The sequence below is a fragment of the Chenopodium album genome, chromosome 8 (assembly GCF_948465745.1).
Source record: "Chenopodium album chromosome 8, dcCheAlbu1.1, whole genome shotgun sequence".
Lineage (NCBI taxonomy): Eukaryota > Viridiplantae > Streptophyta > Magnoliopsida > Caryophyllales > Amaranthaceae > Chenopodium > Chenopodium album.
The window spans coordinates 73,558,522-73,578,579 of NC_137841.1; the positions used below are offsets into that span (position 1 = coordinate 73,558,522).

General features: G+C 33.8%; 2 protein-coding genes across 4 annotated transcripts; both read right to left on the reverse strand.

Annotated features, from left to right (window-relative positions):
- Positions 1-1,323: 1,323 nt before the first annotated feature.
- Positions 1,324-6,612, reverse strand: LOC145642355 (E3 ubiquitin-protein ligase SDIR1-like). Of its 3 annotated transcripts, none has more exons than XM_081693504.1 (9): positions 6,345-6,612; positions 5,683-5,823; positions 5,402-5,456; positions 5,230-5,282; positions 4,910-5,138; positions 4,643-4,757; positions 4,083-4,128; positions 2,289-2,408; positions 1,324-1,886 (listed from the first exon to the last, which is right to left on the reverse strand). In XM_081693504.1, exons 2-9 carry the CDS (start codon positions 5,755-5,757, stop codon positions 1,767-1,769), a joined length of 813 nt encoding a protein of 270 aa, XP_081549630.1. In that variant the 5' UTR covers positions 5,758-5,823; positions 6,345-6,612; the 3' UTR covers positions 1,324-1,766. The 3 variants fall into 3 exon arrangements, with proteins under 3 accessions (XP_081549630.1, XP_081549628.1, XP_081549629.1); XM_081693502.1 differs by having other exon boundaries at positions 2,289-2,414; positions 6,345-6,611; XM_081693503.1 differs by having other exon boundaries at positions 2,289-2,411; positions 6,345-6,609.
- Positions 6,613-17,697: 11,085 nt separating this feature from the next.
- LOC145556618 (aspartic proteinase PCS1-like) lies at positions 17,698-19,821 on the reverse strand. Its single transcript, XM_081618271.1, has one exon. The coding sequence runs from the start codon at positions 19,356-19,358 to the stop codon at positions 18,027-18,029; it is 1,332 nt and encodes a 443-aa protein (XP_081474397.1). The 5' UTR covers positions 19,359-19,821; the 3' UTR covers positions 17,698-18,026.
- Between the last annotated feature and the right edge of the window lie 237 nt (positions 19,822-20,058).

Consider the following 20,058-nt stretch of genomic DNA (forward strand, 5'->3'; position numbering starts at 1 on the left):
GTTTGCAATGAACTGAGGAGCTTATATAGGGTGTATTTTGAAAGATTAGGTGGGAGGGAAAACATAAGTAATGGTAATAGAAGCTCCAGCAAGTACTAATAGATTAATCTAATATGTTTGTTAGATTGTTGGTTTTAGAGTGATCCCAAAGTATATAGATTTTCTCATGTATTTTTATTTTAATTATACAAAAAGAACAAATATTAACTAAGTAAATTGTTACTTGTTCCTATTTGCTATTCTTGATTATTACTATTAGCAGAGCCTTGTTTAGTTTATCCTAGCTAGTGCTCTTGTGATAATGAAGTTAATCTTCATCTTGTGAATATATTCATCGCAAAATGATGATTATATGCTAAAGTAACCAGTAGTAGCAAGATGTACTTATTAATCAACACACCAGCACGAGTATGTGTTCATGTGTCAAATAAGGTCATTTATGAGAATTTGTATTGATATAGGTAGTGCAAATCATAATCAAGTTGAGCGCGAGGGCATGTGTAAGTGTAAATACGATTTCAAACACTATAGCAAAATGATGCCATGACATTTTAGCGCGACTATGTTATTGTCAAGTCAATTATCAAGCCAACTCTTTCTTTGTAAGTCCAATCTAGTCGGTCTTGTAAACGTATACTTGTAGTGATAAATTGTTAATTGACTACCTCGTTAGTAAATGACTTGTGAAATCGATAGAATTAAGCATATACAGCTGTTGTGAAATGCATGTAGCAAAAAAAAAATAAGCGTCACTTAGAGGGTACTCCTGTTGATAGGCTTTCCTTATAAACGTATGCATGCATGGTTGCAAAGTCCATTTCAATTCTGTATACAAGAGTGCATTACAAAATACGTACTTCTGCTAACTATTTATTATACGATGAATAATACAGTATAATTTGAAATATATTACAGATGATACGAGATTAGATATTTGATGGTATGCAATCAACGATGCACTTGAAGATGATTGAAGATGGAATAAGCATTCTTCTTCACCCAACTTTTCTTCTCTTAAATATAAGCTTTACTCTATATCAATCAATACCAATTAGCGTTATAGAGCTACCAATTTAATGACAAACAATATTTTGTGGATGTAAATCTCAATTTTGGACGATCGATCAATATTTTGTGCACTCGGAAACATGATATACATTATGTTCTTTAATGTTGGAAATTCAATAATGGCCTCAATCTTACTGCAATACTTCGTATTCAATATTATACAAAGCAATAATATCAATATAACCAGCTCTTATAAACAATTAAATCCCAAGCTAATCTCAATCTGTATCAGCATCTAAATCGAAATTAATAGACTTTGAAGGAAATCAGATTCACAATAAATGAAATGTAATAATGCAAGTTCTCTAATAAAGCTAATAAATTTACAAAGCAAAGCAAGAGGCTTAACTTCACGACTTGCTTGGTACAACTATAAAATAAAGAGAGTGGCAATGTTACATGTAACTTTCATACAATAGCCCAACGAAGAACATCTTCAGTTGTATTTTTCAGTACCCACACATATAGGCCATACTGTAGTGCATGTTCACATGAAACATCATTACCATTCTGTCTATTCTATTATATTGTACCGAGCATGCCGTGTATAAACTTTCTAACAATGTATCAGCAAATACTCCTCCTACTGGTACGTTCCGGGATGAGCTAAATTTTCACATGAATGTAGAGGCATCCAGCTTAACACTAAAGCTACATATAACCATAAACAGGCTGAATGCAATGTTTACAGAGCTTTTTTAAACCATATATGAAGCATCATCATGGTTGTCTTCGTGCCAGCCAGTCCCAACCTTATACTTACATACAGGGCACGTTCCCTGCTGTTTAAGCCATGGGTCAATGCAACTAGCATGGTACTGCACGAACAAGAAAAAAAACAGCGTAAGATTTCTAAAATGAGATGACAAAAAACTTTAAACATGCAATCCTTAATCAGTTTAGCCACTCTCGTTAAAAGCTTTCTAATAGTTTGAAGCACCATAACCAATTAACCATTGTGGTCATACAGAGAGAAACTGAACCACTCTTGCATGGAACAACAATTTCAAGTTTAAAGACTGACTATAAAAATAAAAAAATAACAAACAAAACAAAACAGAAAAATCAACTTACTACTTACCGACCTTGTGAAATACTGTATTATCAGTAATAGACAACAATATATCAATCTCATTTTCTCACAACACAAAGTTATGTAAACCAACAGAGGACTCAAAACTCAAGTAAGAAAAGCAAAGAAAACCTCTAATAGCACTCACCTGGTGCAAACATGGCAAGCTACGAATGAGTTCTCCAACATTTACTTGCTCCAAACATACAGTACAAGTTAGTTCATCTTCTGAGCTTCCCTTGGAGCTGCCAATATTGATAGAAATGTCCTGCTGCTTCAGGTTTAGGAGAAAGTTACCCAACAAAAGATATCAATATAATGTAGTGAATAGACAAGAGAGACATCAATTACATTCTTTAAAAAAGTTCAGAACTAAATCAGCTATTATTGATTCAAGCTCAATAGCCATATATTCAAGAAACTAAAAAGTTAGTATAGGCCTAATCTAGGGACAAAACAGACACTAGAGATTTGACCTGCTCTGCAGATATAAATAAATCAGAATGAATCACATAAACAAGAACCATGAGTATATTCAGTTTCTAAATCTAAACAGAAAAGATTTCACCCTTAAACAAATCACGAAAGATATGCAAAAAAAGTGCAGGAGTTAAAAAGAAAACAAGACCTCAGACAAAATTATCATGCTCCAAAGACAAATTGCTTCATATAGAAGAGCAACCCATTGGCCATTCATCAAAGAAGACCTTCAGATGATAAACAACTATCAAAATCCATTTTAGAAATAATTTCTTCTCAATCGACGAGTCTCTTGAGCAGATGATATATGCCCATCCCCCTAAACAGTTCCTCCCTTTTTGCAACTGATTTTAACTACAGCACACAGGTATCTTCACATCAAAACAACGGGAACATGAAACAGAAAATATCCTATATTACAAGGATATCCAACTGTTCTTGAGCAGATGAGAGCAAATCCAAGTTCATTTATGACTTACTATCTCAGTCAAATTAAAGTAATCTGTACATAACCACAATCATGGAATTTGGGAATGAGAGGGCTTTATTTACCCCCCACCCCCACCCCTCTTGTTGCTTCCCTTTCACATAGCATTTGAATGAAATGGAAGATTCATATAATGATCCAATGACCTTTAGTAGACGTTTCAAGGTAGAATTATGGCCCAAAGATAATGGAGATGCCTATATATCCGAAGCTCTAGAAAAATTTATGATTCCTAATAAATGAAATAAGGATTTTCAAGAAAAACTAGTGACAAAGATAGGAAGAAGATACAAAAGGAAAGAGGTAAACATGAAGGGAGGAAGAAGTACTGTTTACTGAGTAAAGTAAAACAACTAGAGATAAAGCCAGGACTAAACAGAGGCCTGATGAAAAGGTTGAATATTCAGTGCTCAGTAATCACAAATACACATAATGTTGGACTACAGATCTACAATAGATTGTTCATCTGGTGTGCAAAAATAAATAATTAAATAAAAATTGTGAATCCAGTAGCAGAGAAGAAACAGATCTATCACACCTCCACACCATCGTATATCATTTCAACCTATTATACCTAAAAAGTTACTCAACTGTGTCAAGATTTTAAAATAAAAAATGCAATCAAGACTCAAGAGGATCGATATTTGATTCAGAGCTGCCTGGAATATTGTTAGCTCCACTACACAAAATATATACGAGAACCAAGATCTTTCTAATTCTCATGGAATGCTTAATTAAACATATAATTGTCAGCTCTGTTGGATTGCTAAGGCTAAGGGAGACTCTTATTATTTGTTAAGTAATTGATAAAATTGACCTTGTATCCCTCTTCCTTCTTAAGAAACTAATAAGATGGCCTATAAAGCTATTAAACTCACTGAACTTATCTTCATCTAGACTGTGGTATAGTAGCGATCCACACAGCATCTTACGGAATTCAAGCCAACAAAAATCAAGCACACAGAAGTAGAATACCTCAGAAGACGCAGAAGATGATGCCTGCTTATTTGATACCATATCACTGTCTCAAAAGAAAACAAAATGTCAATATTCATATGCTAGCAAAATTTAACAACAGATAAGCAGGATAACCTATTCCACAGAAAAATACAGAAATAAATTTACATAAACTAAAGATTAAAATGCAAAAGTAGAAGCTTCAAACTGGAAATCGACAAGTACATGCACAAACATGAAGATTAAGTTTAAGAATACTATCACTTCATGTACACCAAGACAATTTATAATAAAGACAGTTAAGAGCTTCAATCTTTCCAATGAGATGATGTTTGTTATAAATCTGCTCACCTGACACAGTTCAAGTATCACAGCAACCTAATAGCCATGTTTAGCAGTTGATATGTGTGTGTGTGTGTGCATGTCATTTTTCATGGAAGAATACTTGCACATCCAAAATATAGGCCACAAATTGATAGTGATGTGAAACTTCTATAACACTTGTTGAAGACATTTAAATAAAGAAACTAATACATAGGGAACCTTCTTTCTGAAAACAAGATCAAACAAAATCTCACCCTTCTACATCGGTAACTTTATATTTGTGAACAGGAAGAGAATTTATTTCATCCTCGCTCATTGAAGGAACTGCAGGTGCATTGTCAGCATCCAGCGCTCTTAAAGTTTCATAATCTGCAGATGATAACTTTATTTTAGAAGAAAGAACACAAGGAAAATGGACAGGGAAAAAAAACAATTTGAATATCCGTGAATCATCAGCATCATTCCACCAGTTAACTACTTAAATTATAGGCAAGCGCAAAAGGCAACTCAATTCACTATACCTAGATCGTCAAACTCCCGATCAAGAAGAGCAAGCTGCAGCCTAAGGCCATGCAGACGTCCTCTTGTGGCAAATGCAATAGATGGTGGCATCTGCAAACGGAGCTCAGTATGGCGAAGTAGGCCACTGGCTGCTACAGCATGTGCTTGTGCCTGTGCTTGAAGTTGCTGACATGTGGCATACATTCTTAGGCTAGTAGCCATCAAAAAGAAGCCAAATACCAGCCAGAGCTTCACGTGGAGTAAAAACACATCATGTTACCACTAAAAATAACTGGATTTACTAAACACAAATCTACTTGCATATCTCAAACATATATACCAAAAAATTCGGTGACATTTGATGTGAATTTAGTATCATGAAGATCAAGAGTACTGCAACAAAGAAAAATGTATAAGAATTAGCCTATTTCAAAATTGATCAATAGAAACATATATAATATAAACAAAAACCAAAACTGCAAATATTACAAAGATAAAAGCAAGTAATATACCAGTAACAAGAAAAGCAAGTGAATTGGTATTCACTGGCCGTGCTGCATGAATGCGCTGATAAACAAAAACAACAGAAGAAATGAATGTTTTATTAGTGTCAATGTCATAAAACAAGAAGTATCAAGTTTGACAAGGTAAATTTCATTAAACCAGGCCATTTTATATCAGTAAAACTTTAACACAGGGGTATGGAACTTTGAACTGTTGTGCTAAACTGCTAATCCTAAAATTTTCCATAAATAAGGATATGCAACTTGAAATCAAGCTATAAGAAATGTACCACGCGCCGTTCAGGGATCATTCCTGGAAAAGCATTCTCGATATCAGCTCGAGACCCTCGAAACACAAAGCTCATGATTGTATAATTTCACAAAACGAACTCCAGTACAAAATTAATCTGTATGTTGTATGAAGAGCTTCCCTTCAAAAATTCAAAACAAATAACAAGAAAATTGTCAATATAAAACTACAAACATCCAATAAATTTGCCCCAATACACAATCTCATATATATTTGCATTCTGCAATACATACAAATATACAATTCTCCATAAACTGTCCAAGTAAACCCATATTATAAACCCATTTAAACCCTTTTTGAAAACATTCCAGTAAACTAATTACACACAAAATGATCTTAAATTACACAAAAAAAAAATCCCTAAATTAATTGAATGTCGTGAAATTTGGGCCTAATTCATAACGTACAAATCATAAAGCCACAAAATGTAAACGTTTTAGCACATCAATTTAGAAATGAAACCCTAAAATTACCAAACACAGCTCAAGTTCTTGATTCTTTAACTAAAACATTTCCCAATTAAAGAAAAACAGAAAACATAACGCTTATTTAACTCCAATTTACCTAATAAACCCTAAAAATTATATTAAAAGACAAATCAAACAAAATTATACAGAATCAATGAAAAAAAGAGGAACTTACGAAAATTCGCGTCAGAAATTGTAAGTAAAACCGAACAAAATGAACTCAAAATTTGATCAAAATCAAAATGATCAATTATTTCTTAGTATACTAAATCCTAAATTAGAAATGCGAGTAAAAAATTGAAAGAATTTAAAGAGCAAAAGAATTGTAGACAACGAAAGCCGGCGTTGTGACTCGGACGCGTTGAGAGTCGGAGACCGAGTTGCGCACAACGTTTTGACTCGGGAGGTCTCTCGTCAGCTCTAATTTTCCAGAATTTTTTTACAAATTAATTTTGTGGTGTAAAACTTGATGTTTTGTTAAAACGCAGCGTTTGGAGTTGGGTAATACAAGTAACAGAAATTACGGAATTACCTTGTCAATCCTAACATTTATTTTGTCAAGCCAACTACATTCTGTTTTTTAATGGATAATAATGATACCCCCGATGTAATTAAGGAGTAGTCGTTAGAAGTTAGGCTATACATCCGTTTAAAAAAAAATTGTTTTGGCTATCCTCGGTACATATTAATTTTTTTAAGGGTAATGCTATATGTAACCCTAAGGACTATATATAAGCATTAAATACACTCTTGAAAATTGTATAAAATTAGGAATTCAGTACAAAAACATGCACAGATCACTGTAATTAGTGTTTATATTTTCATAATTTCCTAACTTTTTACGATTTTCTAGTGTAAATTTAATGCTTATATATAGCCCTAAGGGCTATGTATCGCATTTTCCTTTTTTTAGACATCGTATTTATAGTAACCTACTTAAACTTTATCTACTTTGATTAAGATGTTACAGTCCAAAAACTCAAAAAATTTCTCAAAATACATAGATATTAGTCTTCAATTTTGGAATTTTTTTATATTTTTACGCCCGAAAATAAAATTTTCCGATATATTTACCATAGTTCCTAATACCGTCCGCTAGTCCAATTAGGTGGGAGAAACCATCCAATTTGCATTTAAACGGTCAATTTACCGATTTACAACTTGCACTTATTACATTAACTCAAGCCTACCACGAACATTTATGACAACATATAATGGTCATTTATAGTTTCAAACGTCATTATATGACCCCGAAATGTATCGAATAAAATCTCATTTTTTTTTTCGACACCTGGCCCCGAAAGTCCGAAACCTTCGAAATTTCTCAAAAAACGTGGATAAATAAACTTCAATTTAGGAATTTTTTTCGCCCAGAAATAAAATTGCCGATATGTTTACCATGGTCCCTAATAACCTCTGGAGGTCCAATTGGGTGGGTGGAACCATCCAATTTGTCGTTAAACGACCATTTTACCAGTTTACAACTTGCACCAATTTCATTAACTCAAGCCTACAATGAACATTTATGACAACAAATAATGATTACATATGGTTCCACAAACGGCATTATATGACCCCGAGATGTATTCCCTAGAATTTTGAGACTTTTAGACACCGGGCCCCAAATATTCCCAAATTTCTAAAAAAAACGTGGATATTAGCCTTCAATTACTGAATTTTTTTACTTTTTTTCGCCTGTAAATAAAAATTGCCGAAATGTTTACCATGGCCTCTAATGCCCTCCGGGAGTCCAATTGTGTAGGAAGAACTATCCAATTTGCTTTTAAACGGCCTATTTACCGGTTTGCAACTTGCACCGAATTCATTAGCTCAAGCTTACCACGAACATTTATGACAACATATAATGATCATATATGGTTCCAAACGACATTATATGACCCCGACATTTAATCCTAAAATTTCAAAACTTTTCGACACTGGGCCTCGAAATCACCAAAATTTCTCAACATGCATGGATCTTAGACTTTAATTTTTGAATTTTTTGACTTTTTTTTCGCCCGAAATAAAAATTGTCGAAATGATTACCATGGTCCCAAATACCCTTCGGGAGACCATTTGGATGAGTGGAACCATTCAATTTGCCATTAAACGACCAATTTACCGGTTTACAACTTACATCGATTTAATTAATTCAAGCCTACCACGAACATTTATGAAAACAAATAATGACTATATATGGTTCCAAATTACATTATATGACCCCGAGATGGCGAGATATATTCCCTAGAATTTCAAGACTTTTCGACACCGGGCCCCAAAGACCCCAAAAAATCTCAAAAAGCTTGGATATTCGCATTCAATTTTTGGACTTTTTTTCGCTCGAAGATAAAAATTGCCGAAATGTTTTCCATGGTCCATAATACCGTCCCGAAGTCCAATTGAGAAGGTGGAACCATCCAATTTGTCGTTAACGACCAATTTACTGATTTACAACTTGCACCAATTTGATTAATTCAAGCCTACCACGAACATTTATAACAACATACAAAGATCATATATAGTTCCAAACGGCATTATATGACCCCGAGATGTATTCCCCAGAATTTCAAGATTTTTCGACACCGTACCGAGTCCCGAAGCCTTTTAAAACTTCGCAAAATGCGTGGATATTAGTCTTCAAATTTGGAATTTTTTGACTTTTTTCACTCGGAAATAAAATTTGCCAAAGTGTTTACCATGGTCCCTAATACCCTCCAGGAGTCCAATTGGCTGGGTGGAACCATCCAATTTTTCTTTAAATGGCCAATACACCGTTTTACAACTTGCACCGATTTTAGTAACTCAAGCCTACCACGAACATTTATGACAACATATAATGATCATATATGATTCCAAATGACATTATATGACCCCGAGATGTATCCCCTAAAATCTCAATGATACCGGGCCTCGACACCTCAAAAATTTCTCAAAAAGCGTACATATTAGCCTTAAATTTTGGAATTTTTAAACTTTTTTTCTCCTGTAAATAAAAATTTCCGAAATGTTTACTATGGTCCCTTATTATACCCTCCGGGAGTCCAATTAGGTGGGTGGAACCATCCAATTTGCCTTTAAATGGTGAATTTACCGGTTTACAACTAACACCGATTTCATTAACTCAAGTCTACCAAGAACATTTATGACAACATATAACGATTATTTATGGTTTAAAATAGTATGCATGACCCTGAGATGTATCCCCTAAAATCTCAAAGCTTTTCGACACCGGGCCCCGAAACCTAAAAAATATCTTAAAACGCGTGGATATTAACCTTCAATTTTGGAAAATTTTAACTTTTTTTTCGCCTGAAAATAATGCCAAAATATTTACCATGATCCCTAATACCTTCCGGTAGTCCAATTGAGTTGGTGGAACCCCCAATTTGCTTCTAAACGGCCATTTTACCAATTTATAACTTGCACTGATCTCATTAACTCAAGCCTACCACGAACATTTATGACAACAAATAATGATCATAAATGGTTCCAAACGACATTATATGACCCCAAGATATATTCTCTAAAATCTCAAGTCTTTTCGACACCGGGACCCGAAACTTCCAAAATTTCTCAAAAAAACGTGGATATCAATTTTGGAATTGTTTGACTTTTTTTCGCCTGTAAATAAAATTTGCCGAAATGTTTACCATGGTCCCAAACATCCTCCGGGAGGCCAATTGAATGGGTGGAACCATCTAATTTGACTATAAACGACCAATTTAACAGTTTACAATTGCACCGATTTCATTAAATCAAGCCTACCACGAACATTTATGACAACATATAATGATCATATATGATTCCAAACGGCATTATATGACCCCGAGATATATGCCCTAAAATCTCAAGAATTTTCGACACCGGGCCTCGAAACCACCAAAATTTCTCAAAAAGCGTGGATATTAGCCTAAAATTTTGGAATTTTTTTACTTTTTTTTCGCTAGTAAATAAAAATTGTCTAAATGTTTACCATGGTCCTTAATACACTCCGGGAGTTCAATTAGGTTGGTGGAACCATCCAATTTGCTTTTAAATGGTGAATTTACCGGTTTACAACTTGCAACGATTTCATTAACTCAAGCCTACCACGAACATTTATGACAACATATAATGATCATTTATGGTTTAAAACAGTATTATATGACCCCGAGATGTATTCCCTAAAATCTCAAAAAATTTCGACACCAGGCCTCGAAACCTCAAAAAAATTTCAAAAAGTATGGATATTAGCCTTTGATTTTGGAATTTTTTTTGATTTTTTTTCGCCCGAAAATAATTTTTTTTGAAATGTTTACGTACCAAGGTTCCTAATACCCTCCAGTAGTCCAATTAGTTGCATCCAATTTGCATTTAAACGACCTATTTACCGGTTTAGAACTTGCACTTATTTCATTAACTCAAGTCTACCACGAACATTTATGACAGCATATAATGGTCATTTATAGTTTCATAAGTCATTATATGACCCCGAAATGTATTCCCTATAATTTCAAGACTTTTAGACACCGGGTCCCGAAAACTCAAAATTTTCTCAAAAAGTGTGGATATTAGCCTTTAATTTTTGAATTTTTTTCGTCTGTAAATAAAAATTTTCGAAATGTTTACCGAGGTCCCTAATATCCTTCCTTCGGGAGTCTAATTGTGTGGGTGGAACCATCCAAATTGCCTTTAAACGGCCTATTTACCGGTTTACTACTTGCACTGATTTAATTAACTTTAGCTTAACACGAACATTTATGGCAACATATAATGATCATATATGGTTCCAAACGGCATTATATGACCTCGAGAATTAATCCTAAATTTTCAAGGCTTTTTGACACCGGGCCTCGAAATCTCTAACATTTCTCAACAAGCATGGATCTTTAGACTTTAATTTTGGAATTTTTTGACTTTTTTTTTGTCCGGAAATAAAAGTTGCCAAAATAATTACTATGATCCCTAATATCCTTCGGGAGGCCAATTGGATGGGTGGAACCATCCAATTTGCCTTTAAACGACTGATTTACCGGTTTACAACTTGCACCGATTTCATTAACTCAAGCCTACCACGAACATTTATGACAACATATAATGATCATATATAGTTTCAAACGGCATTACATGACCGGATTTAATCCCTACAATTTCAATACTTTTCGATACTGGGCCCCGAAACCTCTAAAAGTTGCCGAAATGATTACTATGGTCCCTAATACCATTCGGGAGTCCAATTGGGTGGGTGGAACTATTTAATTTGCTTTTAAACAGCCAATTTAAATTAACGGTTTACAACTTGCACCGATTTCATTAACTCAAGCCTACCATTAAAATTTATGACAACATATAATGATTATATATGGTTCCAAACGACATTATATGACCCTTCAGATGTAATCCCTAAATTCTAAAAACTTTGCGACATTGGGTCTTGAAACCTCTAAAATATCTCAAAAAGCGTGAACATTAGCTTTCAATTTTGGAAATATTTGACTTTTTTCGCAAGAAAATAAAAATTGTCGAAATGTTTACCATAGTTTCTAATACCTTCTTGTAGTCCAATTGGGTGGGTGGAACCATCCAATTTGCATTTAAACGACAAATTTACCGGTTTACAACTTGCACCGATTTCATTAACTCAAGTCTACAACGAACATTTATGACAACAAATAGTGATCATATATGGTTCCAAGCAACGTTATATGAACCCGAGATATATTCCCTAGAATCTCAAGGTTGTTTGATACCGGGCCCTGAAACCTCCAAAATTTCTCAAAAAGTGTGGATATTAGCCTTAATTATGGAATTTTTAAACTTTCTTTCGGCCGGAAATAATAATTGCCGAAATGTTTACTATGGTCCCTAATACCCTTTGGGAGTTCAATTATGTGGGTTTAACCATCCAATTTGCCTTTAAACGGCCTATTTACCGGTTTATAACTTGCACCGATTTCATTAATTCAAGCCTACCACGAACATTTATGACAACAAATAATGATCATATATGGTTCCAAACAACATTAAATGACCCCGAGATGTATCCTCTAGAATTTCAAGAATTTTCGACACCGAGCCTAGAATCCTCCAAAATTTCTCAAAAAACATGGATATTAGCCTTCAATTTTGAAATTTTTAACTTTTTTTCGCCCGGATATAAAAATTGCCGAAATGTTTACCATGGTCCCTAATACCGTCCGGGAGTCCCATTGGGTGGGTGGAACCATCCAATTTGCCTTTAAACGACCAATTTACCAGTTTACAACTTGCACCGATTTCATTAACTCAAGTCTACCTCGAACATTTATGGCAACAAATAATGATCATATATGGTTCCAAACAGCATTATATGACCCCGAAATGTATCCTCTAAAATTTCAAGACTTTTTGACACCGGGCCACGAAATCTTCAAAATTTCCCAAAAATCGTGGATATTAGTCTTCAATTTTGGAATTTTTTGACTTTTTTTTTTCCCGGAAATAAAAATTGCCGAAATGTTTACCATGGTCCCTAATATCATCCGGGAGTCCAATTGGGTTGGTGGAACCATCCAATTTGCCTTTAAACGACCAATTTAATAACTGGTTTACAACTTACACATATTTCATTAACTCAAGCCTACTACGAACATTTATGACAACATATAATGATCATATATGGTTCCAAACGACATTATATGACCCCGAGATGTATCCCCTAAAATATTAATACTTTTCTACCCCGGGCCCCGAAACTTCTTAAATTTCTCAAAAAGCGTGGATATTAGCCTTCAATTTTAAATTTTTTTGATTTTTTTTCGCATGAAAATTAAAATTACCAAAATGTTTACCATGGTCTCTAATACCCTCCGAGAGTCCAATTGAGTAGGCGGAACCATCCGATTTGGCTTTGAACGACCAATTTACCGGTTTACAATTTGCATGGATTTCATTAAGTCAAACCTTCCACGAACATTTATGACAACAAATAATGATCATATATGGTTCCAAACGACATTATATGATCCCAAGAGTTATCCCATAGAGTTTCAAGACTTTTCGACAATGGACCTTGAAACCTCCAAAATTTCTCAAAAAACGTGGATATTAGCTTTCAATTTTGGATTTTTTGACTTTTTTTCGCCTAAAAATAAAAATTATCGAAATGTTTACCATGGTCTCTATTACCCTCCGATAGTCCAATTGGATGTGTCGAACCATTCAATTTGCTTTTAAACGACCAATTTACCGGTTTACAACTTGCACCGATTTACTGATTTACAACGGCCAATTTAATTAACTTGCACCGAACCCGACTTGAACCGATATTGACCCAAACCCGTTTTAACCCGTCAAAACCCGAATTTAACCTGATTTGTTACTAACCTAACCTGAATTCAACACGACCCGTTCCTAACCCAACGCGAATTTAACCTAACATGTTACAAACCCAACTCAAAATCAACCTGACTTGTTATTGACCTGACCCAAATTCAACCCGACTTGTTATTGACCCGAATTTTACCATACCTATTACTTGCCCAACCCAAAAATTCAACCCGATCTGTTACTAACCCGACTCGAAATTAACACGATTTGTTATTGACCCGACCTAAATTCAACCCTAATTGTTCCTGACCCGATTTCAAATCACCTTAAATGCAATTTAGACCACCTTATTATTGTTGATCAAAGCATTTTGTCTTGGGAGATCAAGTCGGTCCAGACCAGCAAAAGAAAGGAGCATCATTCTCAAATTTAAGAGTTAAATATAGTATATATTTGTTGTATGGTCAAAGGAGATAATTATCTTCCTAAATTATAGATTATAGTTTCCTAGTATATTGCCATATATATTATAGTCAAAGGGAATAATTAGCTTGATAAAAATGATAATTATCTATTTATAGTTAGTTGAGCCCGAATATGACCTGACTTGGAAATGACCCGACCTGATTATAACCTACAAAATATTGACTTGAACATAACCCGACTAGAATCCGAGAATGACCCGACTTGGAAATGACGTAACCTGATTATAACCCACAAATTATTGACTTGAAGTCTTGAACTGAACCCGACTTGAACCCGAGAATGACCCGTCTTGAAAATGACCATACCTGATTATAATCTGCAAATTATTTACTTGAACCGAACCCGACCCAAACCCGAGAATGACCCGACCTGATTCTAATCACAAATTATTTTTACTGAACTGAAATTATTTTTACTGATTTTCTATTATAATTCTTCTTTAAGAAAACTGAATTTTACTGAACTGAACTTATTTTTACTGAACTGAAATTAATTTTACTGAACTGAACTTATTTTTACTGAACTGAAATTATTTTTACTTAATATTACTTTTTTAAGGTGAATCAAACAGGGCCTTAATCTGAATTGACCCAACCTGAGTTGACCCGACCCACTCTTACCCGATCCAAATCCGACTCGTTTACCCAAATTGACAGCTCTAGTTACGGAGTATATTTCTTATTTTAGTTTATTTTTAAATTTTAATTATCATGCGAAATTAGACTAACATTTGTATATATTCATTTATAAAGGAAATAAAATTAATATTTATTTTTAATTAAAGAATTAAAAGGGTTCAAACATCACATTGACCTTGTAAGTATTGTCCTCCTTCGGAAATTAGAATATTTTCGACATTTAATCTTGTTTTTCTCTAGCGTTGTATTTGAGGTTTTAATAAATCTACAAGTCGAAAACTTTGTCTTTAAATTTTTTTGAGGAACTATGTGTCTACTTACATTAAAAATTATTTTATACTCATTTTTCAGAACAATTATTTTATACTCATTTTTTTAAGGAAATTAGAACAAAATTCCAAATTGTTCGGAGTATGTAAGTTTGAATCAAAATTGGATTAAAAATTACTCCCTCCGTCCCATATAATATAGTTTCTGTTTTCCTATTTTGGACTATTTCTATTTTTGGATAACATGAAAAGACCATTATACCCTCATTTTTAAAACTTTTTTTTTTTTAATTTTTTTATTGTATTTCTTAATTTACCCTTGAATTTTGCACATGTCTTTTACTTCCCCCCCCCCCCCACACTTTTTCTCTCTAACTTTTGTCTATGATTATACTTTTCACTTTTATTAATGTACTTTATCTACTTTCTCCTCCTATTTCTTAAATACTGTGAAAAAAACCACAAATAAAAACTATATTATGGGACGGATGAAGTAGGTGGGAGGGATGTCATAAAATTGGCAACCAATAATAAGCATCTATGTTTAACTAAAAATAATATTTGACTAATCATTACATGTCTCACCTTTCAATATTTGTCCTTCTTTGACCAGCCCTTACTAAAGCAATTTACTTAGATTTAATAGAAGATTCCATTCTATATGAAAAATCTTTACATGATGATAACTACTCCTTAAGTTCAACAATAAAATTCAAATGGAAATAAAGTCCATATTAAAATTTAATTAACTACTATGCATAAATTGTATTTAACTAAATATTCTATCTTTTTTTTTTTTTTTTAAACTAAATATTCTATCTACTACTTTTAAATTAATACTATTCTTTTTCTTTTTTCCTATCAAAATGAACTTCGTACACTTTTACGCCTTTTTCTTTTGGCTTAAAAAAAATTCTACGAAGTACGTTTTATGCAAGCCAAAAATCCAAAACCAGCAAAAAGAAGGGGAAAAATGGATGAGGGATCCACGGGCCCACGAGTAAACTGGATCCAACCCAGTCAAGAAGGATGGGCAGCACGAGGTCTATTAGTATTGACTGTACAGTACAACCCATTATTGACCAACTTCTCTTCATGGTTGACTAGCTTCAACCCATACTATTTTTTTTTAGGTGACGTTTGGTTCTTTAAGGGAAAAGAGAGAGAGTTTAAGAAAGGGAGTGAAGAACAATGGAAAATAATTCCATTTCGTATAACATACAAGACTCTACTTGATATATTTTTTCCGTATAGATTATCGTATATTTAAGGTTAAAGTTTAGTCAAATATGACATTCAGATTAGATCAGATTAGACCATAACAGATTAGATCAAACTAGACCAGCAAAAATAAGGTGAACCAAACTAGCCCTAAGGGCCTGTTCACATTTACTTTATTTCAGTTCAGTTCAGTTCAGCTCTAATCAGTTCAGTTCAGTTCAGTTCAGTTCAGTTCAGCTCTTAATTTCCCTCTCTCACAAAATATTCATTTCAGCTCCAATCAGTTCAGTTCAGTAAATGTGAACAAGGCCTAATTGGTTTTTTTTTTTGGTAACTTAGAGGCTATTAACATTTATTGCCATGATAGTTATAGAGGCGTGACAAAGTAATTTAACACGGCGTGTTGCTTGACATATGCGTTGTATTTGTATACACACAATGGTCACTAACCGGATCAACTCACGATCAAACAATTCTCTCAACATTAAAGAGGACAAAAAGAAACAACATGAAATAAATGAATTTAACTTGTTCATTAATCTTAGGAGATAGTTGAGTAAAAAGAGGGACTTTATTGAGTCAGAAAATCACAAGATATAAGTGATGAACAGCATGAATAATTACAGTAGTAAACGTACTGTTGCTTTGTTTACATGTCACGATTACAAGCAACACTATCTTTTTGCTAATGAACCTGACAATTAATTAATTAAATTGGAGGTGTATAAAAAGGTGATGATCGATCTAGAAATTTATTAATGGTTGTGCACACGTGACAAGGACCAAAAACATACATCTGGCTCATATCTCACCTTATTTAATACTATTGGTCTTCTCTTTCTCACTGATAAAAATTGATGATGCTATGCAAATTACTACCAAGACAGTAAATTTTTTGTTTTTACCTCGCTGTTTATGGATGGAGGATGAAGATTTTGCAAATAAATCTCTAGATTATTAATGTCAAGTTACAAAATAAATATGTTTTTCATGGTAATGAGATGTTGATGATGATTTGAAATATTTAGGAATATATAATATGGAGAAATACTTGTGTATGTAGGATTGAAATGTAAAAAATGGTACTCATAATTCATAAATGGCTATTGAAAGTATGTATAAATGTATAAGCAATTACGGACCTAATGTTTTTTTATTTTATTTTATTTTATTTTATTTATTATTATTTTTTTTTTTATACAAGGGAGTTAATGTTTTCTGTAAGTAGAATATGGATGATAATGTTTAATTACACTTTTTTTTTAAACATGTTTAGTTACACCAATGTGATTATAATAATGTTAGAATCACCAAGACACCAACTTGCTACTATTTTTAACTTTTAACTTTTATTATTCCTAACCCTAACTAGAATGTAGACATTAACAATACTTATATGCATTGACTAGCTTTACTAGTTAAGTAGGTTGACCAATTAAACACTCTTTATTACATAAATATATATACCTAAAGGAGGAAAACATACTCTATTGCTTAATGTTTTTATTTCCTTCTTTCTTTAAAGTAAAGCTTTAATGCTACCAAATCCTCATTTTCAGTTTTCTAATTGTTTATTCATGCGGTGTAAAAATTATTAACTATCGCCGTATAAAAACTTAGAAAGTACTCCGTATAAAGATATTAACCATTCAAATTTGTTATATACAAGTAAAAACTTAAAATGTACATAAAGATAGCACATGTACATGTAGTTGGCAAATGCCAAACCTAGAGAGAGTTATGTACCATCCAACAAAAAACCACTTCACACGGCTCACCTTCAAGGAAGTGGACCTATCTTTAGATATTTAGCTACCCTTGTTTGGTCAAACTCTTAACCAAGCTCCTACCAACACCATATCTTTAAGCTTTGAACACATTATTTTCACATTTACATACAAAAGTATATTTCAAAAAAAAAAAAAAAAAAAAAAAAAGACAAAAAATCCACTGTTTTTAGAGGCCCAATCCTAGTCTCTGACTGGCCAAATCACACCTAACCTCTGCTAACCCTACCCTTGATTGTACCAAATCAAATTCCATCCACATATTTTGTTGATGATGATGCCCAATTATATAAGCTTCTACACCAAGTAGATCCGAATTACCAAATGTGAAGCAATGCACCCCATCAGGTCCTCTAACCTCACCCGGAACCCGATATAATAATCGCTCCGCGGATACACTCATTTCAGCTCCTTGAAACATTAGTGTCACGGTAGGTAAAACCGGGTAACCCTTTTGAGTTAAGGGTACTCGATAACATAGATCCATCGCGCCTTGAAACACAAAATTTGGGTCACCTAACTCTTTTAACGTGGTTCTAGTTTGAGCTAAGAATTCATTCTTCAACGCGGTATAGACCGGTCCAAGTAAAAAAGTAAATTGAGTACCTGAGTCAACCATGGTTTGACCCGCACCCGTGTGATCGGGTTGAAGGATAGATTTGGGTAAAGTAAGTAATTTACCCCCAACTTTAATCCCTTCAAATTGTACCGAGTATGCCACACGGTCAAAATACGGTAAAGGGCTAGTAACTTTTACCATAGGAGTGTAACTTCTTGGCTTAAGCCAAGCAAAATTAGCCTCTCCAAATAACAACACACCCGAAGCGTCCTGACCCGAAATACAATATGAAAACTTTGGGTAATTCATTTGTGTCACAAACGATAACGACCCACGGTTCATACCCAATAACCCGGTAGTCCTCGAATCGGTCTCGGAACTACTACTAAAACCCTGATCCATACACCCGAAAAAAACACCCGGCATCGACGACTCGCCCATTTTAAAATTATCCATTGCAAGCGTTCCCTCCATCGAGGAGAAGTCCGCATAAGAAACTGACACGTGGCACAATTTTACCGGGTCACACGACGCGGGAATAGTAAAATCCCGCGTTCGGGCCCTACAAGTGGGTGAACTACACGGGATTCGAGAATAAGAAGTTGAGTGAACAGGATCAAATAAGGAATTTAAACCCGGATTTTTTTTACAGTGAAGCCAAGAGAGCTCACTCCCTGTATCCAACACCATTGTTACAGGTTGTGGCGGAGTGCCAACTAGGAGAGAGACTGTAAGACTAACGTTGTGATGAAAAGGAAGCTTACTTGCTGGCCGTCGGATTGACCCAGGTGGGATTTGCTGAGCTTTAAGCGCAAACATAACAGTATTAGAGAGAGTTGAGCTGTGATTGCTCTGTTTTGATTGGACGAAAACAGAGCATATCTGTAACAAATGAAAAATTAGAAAAATTAAATATTTTTGATGAAATTTCGAATTACCCATTAAAGGGTATAATTAATTAAGGGTTTTGAAGTGATTTTCGTGTTGTAATTTGGGGGAAAAAAACTAAAAAGGAGAAATTTTGAAAATTGATTGGGATTTATGGAGTGTATGAAAGGTGTTTGATAAAATGACGCAATGAAGTTATTTATAGAAAAGGAAAGAAGGAGGTTGGGTTTGGTGATGGTATATATAGGATGGTCCAGGGAGGAAAGAAAGGTACAAAACAGCTGGTGATGAATGAAAAAGAGCTTGGTTTTCCCAAGGATGGAAAAAGGAAAAGTTAGGGATCTGGAAACAAAGAAACAGGGGATTTTTTAATTTTGATTCAATTTGATTTTTGTGGATTTAAATTTAAACAATAAAAGGTCTAATTTTGATTTTTCAAAGTTTTGTTCTTGGAAAGTGGGTGAATTTGCCCCCTATGATGCAGATGTTTCCAAATGCTAGAGACTGTTAAAAATGGGGAAGGATTTTGTGTTACAATAGTGGGGGGAAGCATAAGAAAATATAGAGAATAATAAATAGGACAAATTATAAATCGGTGGTTTTGATAAGAAATTCCAAAATCGTTATGTCCTTAATAAAAAAAAAAAAAAAAAAAAAAAAGTATAAGTTCTCTCGGTCGAGGAATTAGTTTTTTTTTAAAAAAAAACAAAAACAAAATCTAGTGGATTTTCAGATATATCTTTTTCAATGTATT